At 44.1% G+C, this 22,561-nt stretch overlaps 1 protein-coding gene across 1 annotated transcript in view; it reads left to right on the top strand.

Annotated features, from left to right (window-relative positions):
* Pdcd11 (programmed cell death 11) overlaps nt 1–22,561 on the top strand; it is a 44,999-nt gene that overhangs the window by 108 nt on the left and 22,330 nt on the right. The window contains exons 2-19 of the mRNA XM_005352434.3: nt 1,283–1,401; nt 2,342–2,473; nt 3,984–4,151; nt 4,851–5,012; nt 6,188–6,287; nt 6,746–6,927; nt 9,551–9,658; nt 11,580–11,786; nt 12,984–13,108; nt 13,279–13,339; nt 13,917–14,063; nt 16,003–16,254; nt 16,764–16,904; nt 17,258–17,452; nt 18,133–18,303; nt 19,835–20,054; nt 21,147–21,296; nt 22,014–22,129. Coding sequence (XP_005352491.1) covers nt 1,300–1,401; nt 2,342–2,473; nt 3,984–4,151; nt 4,851–5,012; nt 6,188–6,287; nt 6,746–6,927; nt 9,551–9,658; nt 11,580–11,786; nt 12,984–13,108; nt 13,279–13,339; nt 13,917–14,063; nt 16,003–16,254; nt 16,764–16,904; nt 17,258–17,452; nt 18,133–18,303; nt 19,835–20,054; nt 21,147–21,296; nt 22,014–22,129 — 2,739 coding nt within the window. The 5' untranslated portion in view covers nt 1,283–1,299. The remainder of the gene's footprint in view (nt 1–1,282; nt 1,402–2,341; nt 2,474–3,983; nt 4,152–4,850; nt 5,013–6,187; nt 6,288–6,745; nt 6,928–9,550; nt 9,659–11,579; nt 11,787–12,983; nt 13,109–13,278; nt 13,340–13,916; nt 14,064–16,002; nt 16,255–16,763; nt 16,905–17,257; nt 17,453–18,132; nt 18,304–19,834; nt 20,055–21,146; nt 21,297–22,013; nt 22,130–22,561) is intronic.

Here is a 22,561-nt window from a genome sequence, read left to right on the forward strand (position 1 = left end):
GGTTGGAACCCAGGAGCTTCGGCGAGAGGGAGGAGACCTCATGCTTCCTGGCCTGGGTCTCCGGCCTTCCTGCTATGCACCTTTGAGACCACCCATGCCCCTTTTGCCTTAGCGGCTCTTGTAAGCCAGGCTGTCCACTTCAAGTACCCTTAGTGCCTTCTCTGCACGTGATCGCCAGGCTCTTTGGCGCCTCAGTCTTATCGGGTCTAAAATGGGAATTAAGAGTTGGATTCACAGCACAGTGGCCCTATTTCTGTGACGCACCCATACAGACCAAATCCTGCATTTCTTCTCGGTCGTCACTTCTTTCAGTCTCACGCTGTAACTGAACTTTTATCCCTAGGTATCTCAGAATAAACCAACCTGTCTTGTGTCTTCATTTATATTTTGCCCTGGTTCCCATGGTTGACCAGCTCGGTGTCTCTTCAACCCTTACACGCTGTTTCTAAAACTTGCCTTTGAGTTACTTGCTTTGACTTCGTTCTTTTCCTCTCCAGTCGGTTTTTCATTATTCTGTGGCTTCCCCCAAGTCTCTGAAGTACCAAGTAAAGACAAGCTACTTAGTTTTCAATTATCCTCCACGGAAGAGCCCAAGTTGATTTCCAAAATGTAACTTGTTATTAAGTGGTTTACTAGAGTGTTCAGTTTTTAAAGAAGCCCTTCAAACAGTTGTTTGATAGGTAAATGACTGGTATGTTTTGGAAAATAGGCTTTTTTCAGTGTCCCCCCCCCCCACATTTTCTGCTTATATTACTATTTATTATTATTAGTTATTTTTGATAACTAATTTTTGGTAATTGAGTTAAGCCTGCTTCCCAAGTGCTGGCGTTAAAGGCATGGCCCATCAGACCTGGCTTCCTACTTATTGAACATTCAGCTCAAAAGCATCTTTCTCATGAAGCTTGCCACCTTTACTGAATCTTATCACTTTTTTGTTTATGCTTTATAATTTGATTTGCATTTTAAATTACTTACATATTGTATTTATATACACACAGATGCACAGATACACACACACCTGACATAATTACAATAATTAATATTGAATGAACATTTATTATATCGAATTCTTTCCTGGAAGATGGTACATAATGTATAGTTCATGGTTTTGAATCATACAAAGTTGGAAAGACATGGATTAACAAGAACCTGGCATATCAACTTTATATAACATACTCTTAAATCTTGTTTAGTGCCTTGCTAGAAGGTTCTCATGCCATGAATCACATCCTTTATGAAACCTACCCCCAATGCTACCGCTCACCATTATTCTTTTTATCTGCTTTAGGAGACCCAAACATGGCAAACCTGGAAGAAAACTTCCCCCGAGGGGGTACAAGAAAAAGCCACAAATCAGAGAAACCTTCCCAGCAGGCAGTTGAACAGGACAACTTATTTGATGTAAGTGGTGTGCTGCTTTGGTGAGACCTGAAACTTGATAGCATCTCCGGGATGACTGAGCCTCTCTGGCAGCAGTTATGTTCCAGTTTGTTTCTCTTCGATGTCACTTTTAGAAACTGAACTTGTTAAAGAGTCTCTGCCACCTCAGGCTTCTTTTTAATGCTTAGTGTTTGATGTTGAAATGCTTTTGTGACTTGTCCTTAGGGAGTCTGTGCCAGTTGATTAAGGATGGACAAAAGGGATTTGATACTGAAGTTTTGTTTTGTTTGTGGTTCTTGGGCTCGAACCTAGGACCTTGTGCATGTTAGGCAAGTTGTCTTCTTCTGAGCTCCTTTGCCCCAGTTCTAATCATTGTGCATTTATTTAAAAGGAGTCCTAGTAAGGAAAGCTTACATTAGAATTCAGTCTCATAGAGTGGTTTGTGCTCTTGATGCTGGAGAGAAGGAAAACCACCATTTAGGGGTGTGTGGCCTGAGGTCATCAGTATTATAGAATCTCTCCACATGTATTCTAGAGTAGAAGTCATTGTTCCATGCTGAGAAACTGAGCTGTAGGGAAGGTATATGTTTTGTTGAAAGTATAAAGCTTGTTGTGGAAAAGCGTTGGAGTTTTTCCTGAGCCTCAGGACTCCATTTCCACGTGATACGTGGCTTCTCAAGCTAGGGAACCCCAGTGTCCACCCCGCTCACCAGAGGAAGCACGCAGGACAGAAGAGACATTGGGAAGTTAGAGGAGGCTTCTCAGACCCTGGGCAAGGGGAACGTTGGCACCTGGATACTAGGCTTGGGACTGCAGCAGAAATGAAGACAATGGGGTGGGAGAGTGGAGTGGCCTGGGGGAGTAAAGTAACAGAGCAAGGTAACAGGCCCCAAACCTGTGGTGACAGCTAAGATTGCTGCGTATCATTCTTCTGCATCCGTGAATCTTTTTCCCTCTTAAGATCTCCACAGAAGAAGAATCCACTAAAAGGAAGAAGAGCCAGAAAGGGCCCATGAAAACAAAAAAACTGAAAACTGAAAAGAGAGAAGCCAAGAAATCTTTGAGAGAGAAATTTGAAATCCTCAGTGTTGAGGTTTGTAATACTTAGTGTTCTCTGTAACGTGCTCCTTGTTTAAGTCTGTGTGCTCTTCCCTCTTTTCCTTTATTCTTTGTATACATACATGCACACAATTATGTTTTCTTTATGTGTCTGTAGAGACAAGTGCAAATTATGAGAAATGAGCTTAATTTCCTTTACTTATTAGCTAATGCCGCCTGGTGTCTTTCTATTTGGTCGGTTTGGGTTTCTTTTGGAGCCTGTCCTGGAACTTGCTTTGTAGACCTGACTGACCTTGAACTCACAGAGATTTGCCTGTCCGTCTGTCCGTGGTCCCCCCAGTGCTGGAATCAAAGGTGTGTGCCACCACTGCCTGGCTCTGTTTGGGGTTTTTTGAGGTAAGGTCTTATGCTGTCTGACCTGTCTATGTAGTCAAGGACCTCCATCTCGCACGTACAGGGAGTACTGTGTATAGTCAGCCTGCCTCCCATCTGTCCCCTATCCCTACTCTCTGTCCCTGAGTTTGAGCCTCAGCATCACATAAACCAGATGTGGTGGTATATGCTTGTAATCCTAGTACTTAGGGACCTGGGTTAGGAAGATCAGAAGCTTAAGGTCATCCGTAACTGTGAGTTCCAGGCTAGTCTGAGATGTACAAGACTCTGTCTCAAGAAACAAATCATGGAAATGGTTAGATATGTGTGGTTTATATATGCTTGTCTTTTAGTAGAAGTTAGAACTAGAGACCGAATCTCACTATCTAACCCTTGGCTAGCCTTGAATTCATTATGCAGACCAGGCTGACCTCCTACTAATAAAAGAGTTCTTCCTGCCTCTGTCAGTTGAACACTAAGATTAAAGGTATGTCAAACCATGCCTGACCTCTGCTCATTCATTGTGTAGATGTGAAATGGCCTCATTAATGGTGTGGTCTTACGGTTCTTAAAATTTTATTATTCTCACCTTCATCCTCCAATATATGTTCATTTTAAAATAGGAAAATAGATTATTCTGGGGTAATTCATTAGTCTGCAGAAATATTTTGTTTTCTATTGTGATATTTTTAAAAAATTGTTTAACTTGGTGATACTATACTAGAGATTTCATGTCAAAATGTGAGGCTGGTGTCATGGAAATTCAAACTCCTGACAAAAGAAAGTCCACTTTCCCCATGTTTGAGGACTCTAGAAGCTGTGTCATAGTTGTGCCCTCTAGAAGGATAGGCACACTCCAGGCTGCCATTGCTTCAGTGGTCTGTCTCCTTCCCATGCTGTCTTCTAGGTGTTCTGCATGAGGGCTGTTAGGGTATGGTAGAGTGTGCTGGCAGCTCTAGCAGTCCAGCACTGTAGCCCTGTCTGATCAAGACCTTTCCTGGCATTCAGTGAGATAGCTGGTATGCCTGGATATATACACATGTGTGTGTTTTCCTTTTGTTTATAAAATCCCTCTAGTATTGGTGTTGGGACAAAAAGCCAAAGTCCCCCTAACTGCCGTCATTGTTGTCTGCTTTACTGTATGTAGTTACTATGTATGTTTTCCTTTCTAGTCCCTGTGTGAGGGAATGCGGATTTTGGGTTGTGTGAAAGAGGTGAATGAACTGGAACTGGTGATCAGTCTTCCCAATGGCCTCCAAGGGTTTGTGCAAGTGACTGAAATCTGTGATGCCTACACTCAGAAGCTGAACGAGCAGGTGGCCCAGGAAGAGCCTCTGGAAGTAAGGGGTGTCTGGGTGAAACTTGCCCCTGGAATTAGAATAGAAATGTTGAGAAAAGAAAATGCAGGTGCCTTGGAAACCATTGGTTTTTTTGTGTTTCATATTTATTTTGTGCGGGTGTGCACATGCCATATCACACATGGGGGTCAGAGGGACAGCCTGTGAGGTTCGGATCTCTTTTTCCACCATGTGGGTTCCTGGGAGCCAACATAGGTCCTCAGGCATGTTCAGCAAGCATTCTTACCTGCCGATCCAACTTGCTGACCCAGGGGTTGTATTTTTTTAAACAATACAGGGATTTTTTTTTTAAAGATTTATTTATTTATTATATATACTGTATTCTGCAGTTGTGAGCCACCATGTGGTTGCTGGTAATTGAACTCAGGACCTTCAGAAGAACAGGCAGTGCTCCTAACCTCTGAGTCATCTCTCAAGCCCAATACAGGGATTTTTTTGACTTAGTCTAGGGAACCTAGAACACTTCTATAAGAAAATACCATTGGAGCTGAGGTCTGAAGGATGAAGGTTTCCCAGGTACAGGAAGAGGGGAGTCCAAGCAAGTCAGGCTGTAGCAGGAAAGGAAATGCTGTTAGCATAAGCAAAAGGTGGAGCAGTTTAGGATGAAGGTGGGCAGCTGTGGAGAAGCTGGATTATACATTACTGTACATCTATCCGGTCTTTCTCATTACCATTATGCAGGACCTACTCCGCTTGCCTGACCTTTTCTCACCTGGAATGTTGGTGAGATGTGTGGTGAGCAGCCTGGACATCACAGATAGGGGCAAGAAGACTGTCAAGCTTTCTGTAAACCCCAAACATGTCAACAAAGTGCTGAGTGCTGAGGCCCTGAGGCCGGGCATGGTGCGTATCTGGATGTCACAGGGAGGAGAAGCATGTCATGCCGTCTCCTGGGGGTGTGGCTTAGGCCACCTTTTACTTTCTGTTTAATGCCTGTTCAGGCAGTGGGTCTTTCTGGAGTCTGTTAGGTGCTCAGGGAACATTGAAGACTTGAACCTAATTCTGTTATTGTGGAGGGAAGAAAGAAAAGTTGAAGCTTCTTTGGTAGGCACAGTCAAGTACCTGCAGGGAGGCTTGGAGGTGGTAAAAAGGGTTTCTTGTGATGCTCTCCCCACTAGCTCTTCACAGAGTAAGTCTTTCCAGAACCCTGCCTTGGGAGATGTCAAGGACCCCTCAGTGAGTGCAAGAAAAGGTCAGACAGCAGCCAGCCTACCAGCTGTCTGAATGCCCAACTCTGGAGATACAGGTGAACTTAGGCTAGATCCTCCAAGTCCACTAGGTATAATAAAGGGAGCTGCACACAAATGTTCTGGTGATTAAGGGTCAGATGTATCTTGAAGTGTTTGGTTAGAAGCAGTGGGGTTTAAGGAAGGCCTATAAAGTTGAATAGGATATAGTTCGGTTCAAAGAGAACAAAAGCCATATTGCAACAAATTGACAAGTGTCCGGGAGGCCCCCTTCCTGACAATGCTCTTTTTGGCACTTTGTCTTGTTCAGTTCTCAGAGCAAATATAGGACGTAGTAGACAGTCTCCCCTTCTCCATTTGAGATCTCAGTGATTTCACAGAGACCAGCTAAGGCCAAGGCTGCTTACTGCTTCTTATGAAATGTATAAGTTGTTGGCAAAATACGCTTTCTCAAGAGTTTAGAAAAAAATAAATGGAAGATAAAAGGATGGTTCTGGATTCTCTTGGTAATCCTGGCTCTGGGTGTGATTCTATAGAGCCATGGAACTCATTGCTTAATATAAAAGATTTTTCTGTTTTTAAACACTGTCCATGTATCATTTCAAACTTGATGTATAATACTCCTCACTTTCTGGAGACAAACCCTTTAAGCCCCATGAGAGAGTTGACATCTTCCCTTCTGATTTCAGGTAGGGAGCTATGATGTCAAGGTTGAGTGCCATGATTAATGAGGAGTCCATTTGTAAAGTTTATGTTTGTATGGTAGTGGAGTTGGTGGGTGTCCTGTTTGCCTTTGATATGAAACTTCTAGGACTGCTTCCCTTCCCCCAGCTGCTGACAGGCACAGTGTCAAGCCTCGAAGACCATGGCTACCTAGTGGACATTGGTGTTGTTGGGACCAGAGCTTTTCTGTCACTACAGAAGAACAAAGGTGAGGGCTAGTGGAGATGGGGCTGGTACATGAGGGTGAGCTCAGACATACGGGATTTTATTTATATTTCATTGCCACTTTGATTAGAAACAGGACAGAATAGTGACCCTGCAGGCTGGTTGGCTTTGGAGAATTAATGATAGCTGATAGGGAAGATAATGCATGGAGGGTCAGAGAATGACAAATCTCTATGGTGAAATAGACAGGCTTCAGTATGCTTTATCTCAGAGAGTCTACTGAACTTGCCTGCCACTCCTGGCTTATTTGGTTCACATTTCTGTGAGATAGTTGAATTCTAGAGCAGTTAGGTTGACATCCTACCCCTCTCATGGCTGATGAGCATCAGATGATCACTGGGTGGGTGGGCCATGGTACTTTACAGGTTAGCTTGGTCCCACAGTTAAGGGCCATTCTCATGAAGGTATACTCTTCTTTTGGTGCTGGGGCTGGGCTTACAGGTGCTAAGCTCAAAATTGGCCAGTACCTGACCTGTCTGGTTGAAGAGGTGAAAAGCAACGGAGGAATTGTGAGTCTCTCCGTAGAGCACTCAGAGATTTCTTCTGCCTTTGCAACTGAGGAGCAAAGCTGGAACCTGAATAACTTGCTCCCAGGACTCGTGGTCAAAGCCCAGGTGCAGAAGGTAAGCTGTTCGTTGTTACTAATGTTTGAAAAGTTTGTTCACCAGATGATGGTAGTGCACTCCTTAATCCCAGCACTCAAGAGGCAGAGGCAAGTGGAGCTCTGTGAGTGCAAGGCCAGCCTAGTTCTCAAGGGTTCTAGAATAGCCAGGGCTACACAGAGAAACTGGTTTCTGCTTCGAACCACCTCCCCAAAAGATTTACTTTATTTGTTGTTATGTGTGTGGGGGTGTGGGTATGTGCGTTTGTGTGGTGCTTGTGAAGAGCAGAGCCATTGCATCTGCCTGGAGCTCAAGTTAAAGGAGGTTGTAAGCTGCCTGGTGCGGATTCTGGACACCACACTCTGGTCCTTGGCAGAGCAGGGCACTTTTTGACCCTGTAAATTATAATTTTTAATAAAATATTAATATGCTTACTAATAAAGCTGATAGGGTACCCAGTAGATCTTTCTGGTCATGGAGTACTTGGAATGTGGCCAGTGCCATATGTTGGTATGACAGTATTTTGGACAAACTATTACTCGGTTTGTTTTTTGAGACTGTAGTTCAGGCTAGTCTGGAACTACTAGTATGTAGACAACAGGCTGGCCTCAAACTCAGATCTGCTTACCTGTCCCTTCCAAGTCCTGGGTTAATTAGTGTATGCTACTATGCCCAGGCTGGTCAAGCTATTATTCAACCAAATTCCATCTGGTTTTGTTTTTGTTTTGTAAAACTAAAAATTTTTCTTTTAAAATTACATTTATGAGGTTATAGAGATGGCTCAGCAGTTAAGAACATTAATTGCTATTTTAAAGAACCGGGTTCAGTTCCCAGTGCCCATATGATGCCATCTATAACAATTGTCTGTTCCTCCAGTTCCGGGGGATCTGACCTCCCCAGGCACCAGATGCACGTGCTCTACACTGGAGCCAGAGTACTTAGACATGCAGACTAAATTTAAGATATTCTTTTTAAAATTACACTGATGTAAGCACACATCATGATGCAAATGTGGAAGTCGGAGGCCAGCTTGTGGGATTCAATTCTCTCCTTCAACTGTGTAGTTTGCAAGGATTAAGTTAAGGTTGCCAGGCTAGTAGCAAATGGTTTTACTGGCTCCTTGTAAAGTCACTTTTTTATAAAGTGACTTTAAAAAGTTAAGGTTACTATGTTGTGTTTTATATGAACACACATATGTTGTTACTTGTTTATAATTGGTAGTTTTGAGACAGGGTCTCACTGTATAGATCATGCTGGCCTCAAAGTCTTGATCCTTCAGCCTTAGCTTCTCTGGGATTGGCTTTATAGTCATGGTTTTTCTTTTTCTTTCCTCCCCCCCCTTTCAGTTTTTGAGATAGGGTCTCATTGTGTAGCCCTGAACTCTTCTGTAGAACACACTGGCCTTGACATCTGTCTGCCTCAACCTACAGAGTGCTGAGTTTAAAGGTGTGTGCCATTACACCTGACCTTACTCATGGCATTTCTTTCTTTCTTTTGGAGACAGGGTGTCTCTGTGTAGCCCTGACTGTCTTGGTACTCAACTCTGTAGACCAGGTTAGCCTAGAACTCAGAGATCTGTCTGCCTCTGCCTTCCAAGTACTAGGATTAAAGGCCTACACCACCATGCCCAATTGTAACCATGGTGTTTGCTGAACACTGCTGATCGAAAGTCAGATGGAGCCAAATGTGGTGATGGCATCTCTGTAATCACAGCTCTTCAGAGACAGACAGATGGAGTTTGGGCCACATAGTGAATCCTGTCTCAAAACAGTTGACGAAGCTGCTCAGATGGCTCAGTGGGTAAAAACACTTGTCGTCTAGTCTGATGGCCAGAGTTCCATCCCTGCGATCCACATGATGGGGGACAGAGCCAATTCCTGCAGGCTGTCCTTTGACTCCCACTTGGGTGCTGTGCTGGTGTTATGTGCGCTCATTCACACGCAGAATAAATAAATTACGATAAAAAAAATTAAGTTGATTTTAAAAAGTCAAGTGATATTAAAAAGCTCATAGTGAAGAACTGTGCCATCTCTCCTGATAATAGTAGCTTCTGCTGGTATCTCCTGATTTACCAATTTGAAGCATTGTTTTCTTTCATTTGGGTGTTAGTGACTTCACTGTCACCTTGTGCCTGCATTTATTCATCTTTCTGAGAAGAAGCCTGCTAGTGGATGTGAAGTGACACCTCATGGTGATTTTGATTGGCATTGTCCCAACAGTGGAGTGATTCTCTCCATCTTCATGATGATGATGTACTCACTGGCTGTTTGTGCAGCTTCTTTGGAGAAATATCTGTTCAAAAATGCTTCACTTTTTTTTTTTTCCTTTTTTTGGTTTTTCGAGACAGGGTTTCTCTGTGGCTTTGGAGCCTGTCCTGGAACTAGCTCTGTAGACCAGGCTGGTCTCGAACTCACAGAGATCCGCCTGTCTCTGCCTCCCGAGTGCTGGGATTAAAGGCGTGCGCCACCATCGCCTGGCTAGATGCTTCACTTTTTAAAATTAAGTGATTTATATTGTTAAGGGCTAGCTATAGGACAATAAATGCATAGTTGTGGGCACTGTGGGATCCAGTGTTTGCTGTGAAGAATATCTCATGTTCCACTCCATCGAATTCTTTTTCATAACTTGTAATGTTTACTTGTAGGTAACTCAGTTTGGACTCCAGCTCAACTTCCTTACATTCTTCACAGGCCTGGTTGACTTTATGCATCTGGAGCCCAAGAAAATTGGAGCTTATTCTTCAGCTCAAACAGTAAGAAACATCTAGCTACCTTTTCTTGATTCTTGATTCCTAGCTGTGTCTTTGTGTCTTTTTTTTTTTTTTTTTTTTTTTTTTTTTTTGAATTTTTCGAGACAGGGTTTCTCCGTAGTTTTTGGTTCCTGTCCTGGAACTAGCTCTTGTACACCAGGCTGACCTCGAACTCACAGAGATCCGCCTGCCTCTGCCTCCCAAGTGCTGGGATTAAAGGTGTGCGCCACCACCACCTGGCTCCTAGCTGTGTTTTAGTCAGCTGTCTGGTGTCCTATCTAGGACTTCATGTGAACCGTATGCAGTGAAATACGGGAAATGGGAAAAGGTTCTTTGGAAATGACACTGGAAAGACCATTGGCAAGACTAAGAGAAGTTACAGCTATAGAGGGTAGCTTTGCCTTTTACTTTAAGGGAAGAGTAGTTAGTATAGAACACAGTTTGTTCAAGTAGGAAAAATGTGCTTTAAAACAGTTATGAGGCCAGGTTTAGTGGCTCATACCTGGATTGCAACACTCAGGAGACAAAGGCAGGATGATCACCCCAAGTTTGAGGTCAACCTGGTCAAGTTCCAGGCCAACCAGGGGGGAACTCAGTTCTCTCTTTCCACCATATGGGACCTGGGGGTCAAATTCAGGCTGTCAGGATGTCAGATGCCTTTACCCACTGACGTCCATTCAGCCATACATGTTGTCATCTCTGTTTTTTGGACAGTCTCTTGTAACTCAGGCTAGGCTCTGACTTTTTGTGTAGCTGCGATGCCCTTTAACGTGTGATCCTGTTTCTATACCCAGAGTGTTGACATTACAAGTGTGTGCTAGCACACCTAGCTTAGATCTGACTCCTAAAATACACCATAATAGAAAGTATACTTGATTAAAACACTGTATAATCAGATTTTAGTAGTGACCCTGGTGAGTTTTCTACAGTTACCTAAATGTTTAAATTTTCTACACTGAGCCAGGTAGTGGTGGCTCTTGCTTTTAATCCCAGCACTTGGAAGCAGAGGCAGGCAGATCTCTTGAGTTCAAAGCCAGCCTGGTCTACAGAGTGAATTCCAGGACAGCCAGGACTACAGAGAAAAAACTCTGTCTCGAAAAACAAACCAAAACCAAAACCAAACAAACAAAATTTCTACAATGAACATGGGTACTTTAGAATGTATGTTATTTAGAATTTTGTAATTCTCAGATGACTCAGTTTCACTTTTAAAATAGTATTACATTCTTATGTATCTTACAGAGAAATGTCGATACTGTTGACACCATAGTGACTTTTCTAGTGCTTTTTTGCTGTTGTTTTTGTGAAACAGGGTTTCTCTGTGTAACAGTCCTAGCTGTTTTAAAACTAGCTTTTATAGACCAGGCTGACCTTGATCTCACAGAGATCCTCCTTTCTTTGCCTCCTGAGTGCTGGAGTTAAAGGTGTGCACCACCACTGCCCAGCTTTGGTGCTGTTATGTTTGTGTGAAGAAGAGTTGATATAATTCGAGTGTTCCCCCCACCCCCAGACAGGGTTTCTCTGTGTAGCCCTGGCTGTCCTAGAACTCATTCTGTAGACCAGGCTGACCTCAGATTTACAGAGATCCGCCTGTCTCTGCCTCCCTAGTGCTGGGATTAAAGGTGTGCGTTGTCAATGCCTGGATGGTTTGCATGTTTTTACTTTGTTGTTCAGGTGTATGTTGGGATGTTTCAGACAGGCCTTCACTGTGGTGGCACTGGTATGATGAATTTGGTACTGAGTTAGACATAGTTTCTCTGGGACATTTCGTTTAACTTTTCCATACACTGATTCCATGGGCTGATGTCTGTTACTCCTGAAGATTTTAGTACTACCTGATTAGCACAACTGTAGTTGACCCCTTAGGGTCTGGTCTCAGCTGTATTATGTGGGCACCTCTTGTTCACTTTGCTTTTTTGTACAGGTAAAAGCCTGCATCCTCTGCATCCATCCTCGAACTAGAGTTGTACGACTGAGCCTGCGTCCCATCTTCCTGCAGCCTGGGCGTCCACTCACCCGGATCTCTTTCCAGAAGATAGGGGCTGTCCTGGATAATGTTCCTGTTCAGGGTTTTTTTGAGAAGGCTGGGGCTACCTTCAAGCTGAGGGATGGGACCTTGGCCTATGCCCGGGTGAGAAGGCTTCTTTGGTCAAAGATCTTATCACTGGAAGGACTTTAGGGAAGATAGGTTCTTTTCTGCTTCCTTCATCCCTTGATAATCTTGTTTTTGGCAATCTCCAATGTGAAAGACTATCCCTAAAGTTAGGACAATGACAAGTTTGTTGTTTCAGAATGCTTAGCCGCACTTGGTATGTATGGTACCTGACCAGTAGGTAGAACAGGAATGAAATAGGATCCAGACCGAGGCTTGGCAAAGACTTTTGATGTCGTTGTTAAAAAAGAAAAAAATCTTAAAAATTTTCTGATTATTTGTATATGTGTGTCTTTGTGCCTATGGTACAGTTCCCATGGAGACAAGAGCAGGATGTCAGTTCCTCTGGAGCTGGAGTTACAGGAGATTGAGAGCCACCCATCATGGCTGCAAAAGCAGTACATACTCTTTACTATGTGGCCATCCCTCCAGTCCCAGTAGAGCTTTTGTTAAAGGGTCGGATGGAGAGTATTTTAGACTTACAGGCTCTGATCTGTGCCCCAGCAGCTCAGCTGTGTTGTATGAAAGTGTCCACAGCATGTAACTGAATAGGCTCAACTACAGTCCCGTAAAGTTCTTCATTTATAAAAGTAGGTACTGGCATATGAGTGTAGTTTATTGATGCATGATCTAGGTGGACTGTTGTTCATGAGATTCCATGATAGGAAAGGGTGAGGATTGCTTTAACAAAGTACTGTTTTTAAAAATATTTTTTATTTATTTATTTATTATGCATACAATATTCTGTCTGTGTATATATCTGCAGGCCAGAAGAGGGCACCAGACCTCATTACAGATGGTTGTGAGCCACCATGTGGTTGCCGGGAATTGAACTCAGGACCTCTGGAAGAGCAGGCAATGCTCTTAACCACTGAGCCATCTCTCCAGCCCTTTAAAAATATTTTTAAGTTTTGAATATTTTGCTTGCTTTTTTGTCTGTGGATCTATTGATACTGAAATTACAGGTGGTGGTGAGCTGCCATGGGGGTGCTGGGAATTGAACCTGGGACCTCTCAAAGAGCAGCCGATGCTTGAACCACTGAGCCATCTCTCCATCTCACAAACTACTGTTCTTATAGTGATGATAAATGTGTTGTCATCTCAGTCATCTCTGTGCTTTGTACTCTGCCTTGGAGCTGTGTTTCTGACTTATCTTTACTTTTTGATATTCTGTAGCTCAGCCATCTCTCTGATTCTAAAAAATTATTCAGTGCTGAGGCCTTCAAACCAGGGAGCACTCACAAGTGTAGGATTATTGACTACAGTCAAATGGATGAGCTGGCCCTGCTGTCTCTGCGGAAGTAAGTGTCATTAGCACACAGGGAAGCATACCCCTGTGCATATGCATTTTCACTTTCTCTGGACTGGCTGGGTGAGGGTGTCCTTTCTTGCTGGCACGATTGTGGAGTTCCTGAATTATAGGCAGCCCCTTCCTTAGACTGTGTAACTGTATGTTCTTCTTTTGTTCTAGATCAGTTATTACAGCTCAGTTTCTTAGATATCATGACATCACATCGGGGACAGTGATAAAGGTAAGGACCCGAGCATGTATGTAGATCCTTCTCCACCATCATGCATCCTTAGTTTATGTGTTAACTGTCAGCTCACTCATCCTCTTATTAATACATTGAAGACATGTTTCTACTGTCTAAAAACAGACATTTCTAAACTAAAAACATGTCCTTAGGTGACTGTAATCAATTTCAAAATAAAATCTTACTAGCTCCACCCAACCATATGGAGACAATGGGTCACAAGTCTTGGGCTTGGGATTTGGTGGCAGCTGTTAGAACAGATAGTTAGTTGTGTGATATTAGTGTGAACCTGGCTCCAGATCCCACTCCTCCAGCATGTAACACTAATGGAGCAGATACTTTTAAGGTGGAGTTCATTCCCCAAGGGACATAGTCCCCTTAGGAAGTGTTCCTGCATGGAACACAGGAATTACATGCTCAGCCAGAAAACTTGAAAGCTTCATACATAGGCCTGGCTAAGTCTAGCTTGGGGGAAAGGATTGGCTTACTTCCATGAGATCTGGAAGGTGACAACCCCAGTAAGAGAAAATACTGTTCTTAGGAGATCATGGTGTCTTTTCTTTGGATCCCATAGGGTACAGTGCTGGCCATAAAGGCATTTGGAATACTGGTGAAAGTGGGTGAGCAAATGAGAGGCCTGGTACCTTCCATGCACCTGGCTGACATCATGATGAAGAATCCAGAGAAGAAGTACCACCTAGGGGATGAGGTCAAGTGCCGGGTGAGCCTCCTTAGGGTGTCCATGTTGGGTTAGGGTTAGATGGGAAGAGAGAGATTCTAAGCTGACGTTTCTGCCTTTTTCTGTAAAATGAGTGTCTAATATCAGCAGGGTATCCTTTACTGAACATTAGGAAAAGAAAAGTGAGTCCCTGGCTTGTGTAGTATACTGTAAGTTAAAATAACCACGCAAGCTGGTTGTGTGGCATTTGTTGCATGGTTTGGTGCAGGCTGTATGCTGTGGTTAGAGCTCAGAAAGAGAGGTGGGATTCAACAACAGAGCCATATTGCCAGTAGCCACTGCCATACACCACATGTCCTGTGTCTTAAAATCATTCTTTTAAGTAACTGTATTGTCCTCATTTTCAAAGTGTCAATTAAAGGGTTGGAAAGCCAAGTATCTGCCAAAGTCCCACAACTAATAAATGACAGAACCAGTTTTCAGAGTTAGCTCAGTATAATAATGCCTTCTGGACTTCTGATGATGGTAGAACTTGAAAGATGGACAAGGTTTGGAAGGTTGTGAAAGAGAAAGGAATATGTTCAGACTCAGAAATAGCCCTGAGATATATTATGTATGAAATATCATAGCAAATCCCATTATTATGTATAATTAACATATACTAATCAAAACCTTATTTTAAAAAAATAGCCTAGACCCTGGGAGGTAGCTCATGGGTAAGGGTGCCTGCTGCAACCTGACGATCTGAGTTGGAGTCTCAGGTCCTGCATAATGGAGGAAGAGAACTACCCTCTGACCTCTGCACACATTCACCATGGCACGTGCATACCTCCCACTCCCCTCATAATGTACTGCACCATGGCATGTGAATTCCCTCCTTATTTCCCCACATACAAACACACATGCATCATGGCATGTGCATGCCCTCCAACACAATAATTAAGCAACTAAAAGAATAACAGCCTAGACCCATGCCACAAAAACATGAGAGATTTCCACAGATACCTAAATCCATCGAGAAGCTTGTTATGAAAAGTAAGTGTGATTCTGCATAAGTACCCAGAATAGGGCCTGCTGAATTTGGGTAGTGGGAGTTCCTGGTTCTGTTTTGTCCTGGTACTGATTGTTAAACCCAGTGCTTCCTGTGTGCTAAGCATGCTGTTCCACTTAAACATACTACTGGCTAGAGCTGAGTTTTCTTATGTTTACTCTATTTTATTATTATTGATGCATAAAGGGCAGTTAATTGCACATTGGTGCAGAGTTTAAGTAGTGAGGTCAAGGGATTGAAAATGGGTTTCTCACCAGGTGTGGTGGCACACTCCTTTAATCCCAGCACTTGGGAGGCAGAGGCAGGTGGATCTCTGTGAGGTTTTTTTTTTTTTTTTTTTTTTGGATTTTTGAGACAGGGTTTCTCCGTATCCTGGAACTAGCTCTTCTAGACTAGGCTGGCCTTGAACTCACAGAGATCTGCCTGCCTCTGCCCCCCGAGTGCTGGGATTAAAGGCGTGCGCCACCACCGCCCAGCTTGATCTCTGTGAGTTTGAAGCCAGCCTGGTCTACAGCATGAGTTCCAGGATAGCTAGAAATGTTTTTTTTTTTTCTCTCAAGGTAATTGGATTGCTCATCTTAGATCATAACTAATAAATAATACCACTAACCATATAACAAGGTAGGTGGGCATAAGGTGTGCTATTGTAAGTTTCTGAAACATCAGGCTAGTGCTGCTATACGAGACCAGTCACACTGTGTGTGTGCCTGGAAAAGGGTTGTTAATATGAGAGGAAGTACATTTGCAATAGAGATTTCTATGCCTTAGATGCCATCCTGCAAGAAACAAAAAATCTATAGCTGAGATTATTAGAGGTGAAAGGTGTTTGGTTCTTTGAGAATGACCTATGTCCTTTGGGTTCATGGGGCAGCAGATCAGTCAGTGACAGCCTTGGTAACAACTAGTTGATAGCCTCTATCTTTTCCCTAGGTTTTGCACTGTGACCCTGAAGCCAAGAAGCTGATAATGACGCTGAAGAAAACTCTTGTCACATCCAAACTACCTGCCATTACGTGCTACGAGGATGCCAAGCCTGGCCTGCAAACGCATGGTGTTATCATAAGAGTCAAGAGCTACGGCTGCATCGTAAAGTTCTACAATAACGTGCAGGGGCTGGTGCCCAAGCATGAGCTCAGTGAGCAGCATATTCCTGACCCTGAGAGGGTCTTTTACACTGGCCAGGTAACCCTCTTCTGTACAGGTGGTCTACCCTTAGTGACTCTGGGAATGCAGGTTTAATGAAACAGTGGCAGACGGTTGCCTTTTAAGAGGAAGAGAAAGGAAGCAAAGATAAAGTGGGCCCAAGCCAGTTAAAACGGGAAGGGAGTGATGACCCAGGAGCTCTCATTGGAATCCAGAGGACCCAGGCCCACTATCTGAATGAAATGTCTCATTACCTATAATGAACCAGAGATGGTCACCTCAGACTCTCACTATAGGAGGTATTGGAAAGCTAGTGGGTTTGAGTTTCTCTTAAAGAATTTCTTAAAACTTGAGGCTTGTAACTTGAAGTTATTATGTCGTTGTTAAGAAGGTTCACTTATGGGACTTTTAAATGTAGCCTCTATCATCTCTTCCCTGCCCTTGGATCTGACCCAAGGACCCTGTAGTGCTCGTGGAGGGCAATTTGCTCTTGGCTCTGAAGGCCTGCTGTTGCAGGAGATGGCCAGACACTTGTGGTTTCTCACCAGGTGGTGAAGGTGGCCGTGCTGAACTGTGAACCTTCCAAGGAGAGGATGCTCCTGTCCTTCAAACTGTTGAGTGATTCAGAGCCAAAGAACGAGAGTGTCGAAAGCAGTCAGAAGAAAGGAAGAGCTGTTAACATTGGGCAGGTAGGTACCTGGACAAGTGATTGTGTCTTATGGTGACATCAGTTCTAGAGGAGAAGAGGGGTAGCTCTGTGAGATCGGGGGCACCTTTCCTGCCTACAAGTGGAAGCTGGCATGAGAGAAAAATTGTGTTAGGCCATGGCCTTACTGGTCTCCTCTCTAATTGCTAAGGCCAGCCTGCAGTTTCCTCTTCCTTCTGGGAATCACAGAGAAACTGGCAAGGGAACCCCAGAGGAATCGTGGTGTGGGTGGAGATGTGGGGTCTAGAGGAAGGTGTCTTTGTTTTTAGCCTCTTGCTGACCTCTGAGCTCTTTTCTCAGGACAGACCCTAGTATTTACCTTTTGATTCTGAGCAGTTGGTGGATGTGAAGGTTTTGGAGAAGACCAAAGATGGGCTGGAGGTGGCCGTCCTTCCCCACAACATCCCTGCTTTCCTTCCCACGCCTCACTTGTCGGATCATGTTGCCAATGGCCCTCTGTTGCACCACTGGCTCCAGGCAGGTGACACCCTTCATCGAGTTCTGTGTCTGAGCCAGGGTGAGAAACATGTTGTATCCTTGACTGATATCTGGGGCAGTGGAGGGCCATGGGCGCCTGGGTGGGAAATTCTAGGCAGGACTAAGGGGAGAAAAATCAACTATTTGAGCTTGAAAATACTCTGTAAGACCAAACTGACGACCAGACCTGTGCATGGAAAGCAGGAACAGGCCCAGGTCCTACCAGGGACCGGGAATGGCTGAAGCAGTAACTCAGAAAGGTTCTTGTTGGGGAATGGGGCTCAGAGTGATTTCCTTGAGTGCTGCTCATGGATAATTTTTAGGACAACACTGCCCTTTCTTATTATCATAAGATAAAATCCTTAGGGTAGCAGGGATTCATTAGCCGCAGACAGGGTCAGTAGGGGACAGTATTGGATCGTGGACATATGCTGTGCTCTGTTGGCAGACCTCCGGGATTCTGGAGAGGAGTTAGCAGGAAGAACTAAATTGATTGTCCAGCATCACAGAACATCAGCTCCTGAAGGGCAGCCCCACTAGAGCAGCTACTTGAGCAGTTAGGGAATGCTTAAGAACTTGTTGGCCTTTCCCAAGCTTTACTGTGTTGCTCCTGATGTGATTCTCTGCCCGGAGAGACCCATAGTAATAGTAAAGTCAGTGGACTAGGAGGAGGAAATGGAGTTATAGATATTTCATCTGTCTTTCTGGAATATTCCTTAATGAAGTTCCACTAGCTTCTTTGCAGGAAGCCAGCTTTGGTCTCCACAGTAGAAGGTGGCCAGGACCCCAAGAGTCTCTCGGAAATTCAGCCCGGAATGCTGCTTCTTGGCTTTGTGAAGAGCATCAAGGACTACGGTGTGTTCGTCCAGTTCCCTTCAGGTCTTAATGGACTGGCCCCCAAAGCTGTAAGTTCAGTTCTATGTACAAGGGCCTTTGGGGAGAGAGCTCAAACTCATAGACCTGCTGAACTGAGAAGCAGCAGGAGGCTTGAGTACTTTAAGGGGGCCAAGGAGAATCATGTAAGGTGTGAATGCCATGAAGTCACTGGAAAAAGGGTGAATGCAACTGATATACTAAATGAACCTCCTGCCTGCTCTTTTGGTCCTAGAGAAAGGGGCCTTTGTCTCACACAGCAGTATTTGGGTGACAGTGACTTTGATAGGTGACTGTTTGCAGTGTTAGGAGGACTGGCTTGTGTTTATAGCATGTTCAGACTGAATTTTCCTGAGTAGCCCAGTGTAATTTTTAGAGCCTCCTGTGGTTTTTAAGGTGTGGAGGCACCAAAATATCTTTGGAATTACTTTTTTCTCCTCTGTGCCATTGAATTACAAGTTTTTCAGATGGAAAAGATCCTAATGTTTCCTTAAGTGGAACTTTCCATGCCTGCTGAAGAAACTGGGTCCTGAAGGACATGGACAGGTGTATGACAGCACTGCACACACAGCACAGGGCTGGTTTCTTGTGGAATGTTTGTTTAACTAGGCAAAGATGTGTTACACTTGTCTGTGCTGCATGTGTTTAACTATGTGAAGATGTGTTGCATTTGCGTTAATTAAATAAAATTAACCTGACTCAGAGAGGTGGGCTTAGCATGGGTTTTTTAATCGGGGTGGTGTGGAAGGAGAGAGGCTTCCTGCCAGTAAAGATAAAGTAAAGCCAGTTGCTACTCTAACTCTGAGCTTGCAGGTGTTCACCCTGGCCTTTGAATCTTAAGTTTTATTAGAATAGAGATTTGGTTAAAGCTGCCTTTAACCACAGCAACGGAGCCATTGTCTGGGGGGAACAGAATCCCCCCAGGCTACAGGCTGAGCAGCTGGGCTGCTGTCAGTTTAAAGCCAGCCACTGTGATGAAGGTTAAGTAGCATTTGGCGCCCCATGTTGGGCACCAAAGGTAGCAGGTTGTCTTGGGCTGCCCAACCCCCAAACCATAACATGGAGACTTATTAATTATGAATGCTTGGCCTTACTTAGGCTCGTTTCTACTAGCTAGCTTTTTAAACTTGAATTAACCCATTTCTTTTAATCTGTGTGCTGCTCCAAGGGTCATTTATCTCATCTATGTATTGTCCTTTCTGCTTTCCTGCTTCACCCCGTGTCTGGTTGCCTGGCCACCAGCTGTCTGACTGACTAATGTTTTCTCTCTGCCCACCAGTCCTGCCAACCATCTTCTGCCTAGCTATTGGTCAGTCAGCTTTTTATTAGACCAATCAGGTTCCTTAGCCAAGATGAAAGAGCAGCACATCTTTATATAGTTAAACAAATACATCATAAACAAATGCAACACATCTTTACATAATTAATTAAACAGTTATTTTGCAACATAAATATGACACATTTTTACTTAAACAAATATTCTACTTCACAACATTGTCTTTAGCCCTAACTGTATTAATGGACAGCTGCTTTCCTTTTCCCATTTTTTTATCTACTGTTCAGATCATGAGTGACAAGTTTGTAACCACTCCAAGTGACCACTTTGTGGTGGGTCAGACAGTCGTTGCTAAGGTGACCAATGTGGATGAGGAAAAGCAAAGGATGCTCTTGTCTCTGCGACTCTCAGACTGCAGCCTGGGAAATTCAGCTAACACCAGCTTTATCCTCCTGTGCCAGTGCCTGGAAGAGCTGCAGGGCGTCCGCAGCCTCATGAGTAACCAAGGTGGGGCATTTTAATGGAGGCAGGAAGCAGAGGATAAGGTCCAGACAGGAGTGTCTAGTCTACTTCCATTGTACCTGTTGTTAGGGTGACATGGGGGCTTTCTCTAATTTAAAAAAACAACAACAACAACAAAAAAAAAACTGGTACAGTTTGATAGAGTTTTTGTATGGCCAGTTTGGCCCTAGACTGTGGGTCTGAATGACTCTTGTACCTGAGTCTCCCCAGTAGTATGGGGCTGTAGTTGCATGCTACCTTAGCAAGCCTTTTTTTTTTCCCTCTCCATTTCTATTCTTTCTGTGTTACTAGAAACTGAGCCAACCTAGAAACTCAAGCAAGTGCTGAACTACTGACCTGTATTCTCCATCTATGCTTTTTTGAATAGTAAATGTTCATAAAGTGGTCATTACGTGTTTACGAAATGACATTTATTTACTACCCAGATTAAGATGAAGATCTTCTTGAATACTTACTGGGTGGTAGTGGTGTACTCCTTTAATTCTAGCACTTAGGAGGCAGAGGCAGGTGGATATCTGAGTTTGAGGCCAGCCTGGTCTACAGAGCGAGTTCTAGGACAGGCAGAGATACACCGAGAAACCCTGTCTCAGAAAGCAAAAACAAACAAAGATTAGGTTTATTTGTGTGTGCACATGAGAGAATGTGAGTATGCCATACAGTGTGTGTAGGTCAGAGAACCATCTATGGGAATTGGTTCTTTCCTTCCACTACATGGGTTGCAGAGATTGAACTCAGGTCCTCAGACTTGATGGCAGGAGCCCACTGAGCCATCTTACTGGCCATAACACTAGATTATTTTGTTTTTGTGTGGGATTTGTTTTGTTGAGACAAGGTCTCACTGTATAGCCCCGGCTGGCCTGGAACTCACTACGTGTAGACCAGGCTGTCGTCAAATTCACAGAGATCTGACAGTCTCTGCCTCCTACATCTGATCTGACACTGGATGGTTTGCAGGAAGTGAATTCACCCTTTCAGTGTTTCGGTGTTCCTCTGCTCTGTGATGCCAGCACATTTCCAGAGGAAAGAAATGCTGAGAGTGTCCTTTACTAATTCCCTGCTTTCTTTGGGCCTTGGCAGACTCTGTGTTGATTCAAACACTGGCTGAGATGACCCCGGGGATGGTTCTTGATGTCATGGTGCAAAAGGTGTTGGAAGATGGTTCAGTGGTGTTCAGTGGGGGTCCTGTGCCTGACCTGATCTTGAAAGCCAGCAGATACCATCGGGCAGGTGAGTTTGCTCCTCATGTTGGGAAACCCTGTGCTTGCTTGCTCCCTGTACTGGATACAGAAATTTCCATGGTCGTATAGTAGATGAGTTGATTGAATTGAAGCATCCTTACCTTGTGTGAATGAAAATCAAGACTATTGATAGCAAGATAAATGTTTAAGCATGGTTCTTGTGATGGTTAGTATCAGTGCATAACAAGGTCTTGAATTACCTGGGTTGGCCTCTGCGCATCCCTAGGGAGCAGGGACATCTTGGCTCTGTTAACTACAATGGGAAGCCTGGGCTGGCTGTACTGTGTAAGTAAGGAAAGGGAGCTGATAAGTAGCATGCATCCTTTGTTTTCTGCTCCTTGGCTGGGTGCAGTGTGATTAGTGTGTTCAGTTCCTCCTGACCTTACTCCCCACCATGGTGGGCTACACCTTGAACTGTGGGCCAGAGCTAACCTTGTCTCCCATAAGCTGTTCTGTCAGGGGTTTTATTATGGCAACAGGAAACTAAGACAGAAGTGCTTTTATTGTGTTTGTACAAAGTTGGGATTTTATGTTATTAAATTGCATAAATTAAGACCCACTCCAGCTGTAGCTAGGTGTGGTAGGCCATCTTGATTTCCCTAAATTGTGGGCCATCTCTGCCCTTTGGACTGAGGGACCCAGGAGAGCTAGCTTCCCTTCCCCTTTCCAGAAGGCTGATTGCGCTATGCTTGGTTCTGCATTGCAGGGCAAGAGGTGGAGTCTGGGCAGAAGAGGAAGGTTGTAGTCCTGCATGTGGACATGTTGAAGGTGGAGGTCCATGTTTCCCTTCACCAGGACTTGGTGAATAGGAAAGCCAGAAAGGTAAGCTTATTGCACTTTTGTGTCCCGGCTTCCACACTGCACTCACGGCTCAGGGGATTTGTGGTTAGAGTGATTGTGTGCCTGATTCTGTCTAGGATATTTTCCACTATACCTCTTATCCTGCTGTAGCTAATAGGACGGGTTTCCATGCTGGTTAGGGTGACAGATTTTATGATCCCCTAGCTTTAGGGCCAATCAGGTACTGTAATGAGTGAGTAGGACATAGATTAGGGAGGGTTAGTGCTCAGACCAGACAGATTGGCAGATGTGTGCCTGGCCCACACAGGCCAGACTGTTTGGCTCCATCCAGTTGTTAGCAGAGGACTACCTGGGTCTAATGTTGCTAAATATATATATTGTCTTCCACCCCTACACCAACCCCTACCTACCTTTTTTGGTTTTTTTTGTTGTTGTTGTTTTTTTTTTTTTTTT

The sequence above is a fragment of the Microtus ochrogaster genome, chromosome 8 (genome assembly GCF_000317375.1).
Source record: "Microtus ochrogaster isolate Prairie Vole_2 chromosome 8, MicOch1.0, whole genome shotgun sequence".
Taxonomy (NCBI): domain Eukaryota; kingdom Metazoa; phylum Chordata; class Mammalia; order Rodentia; family Cricetidae; genus Microtus; species Microtus ochrogaster.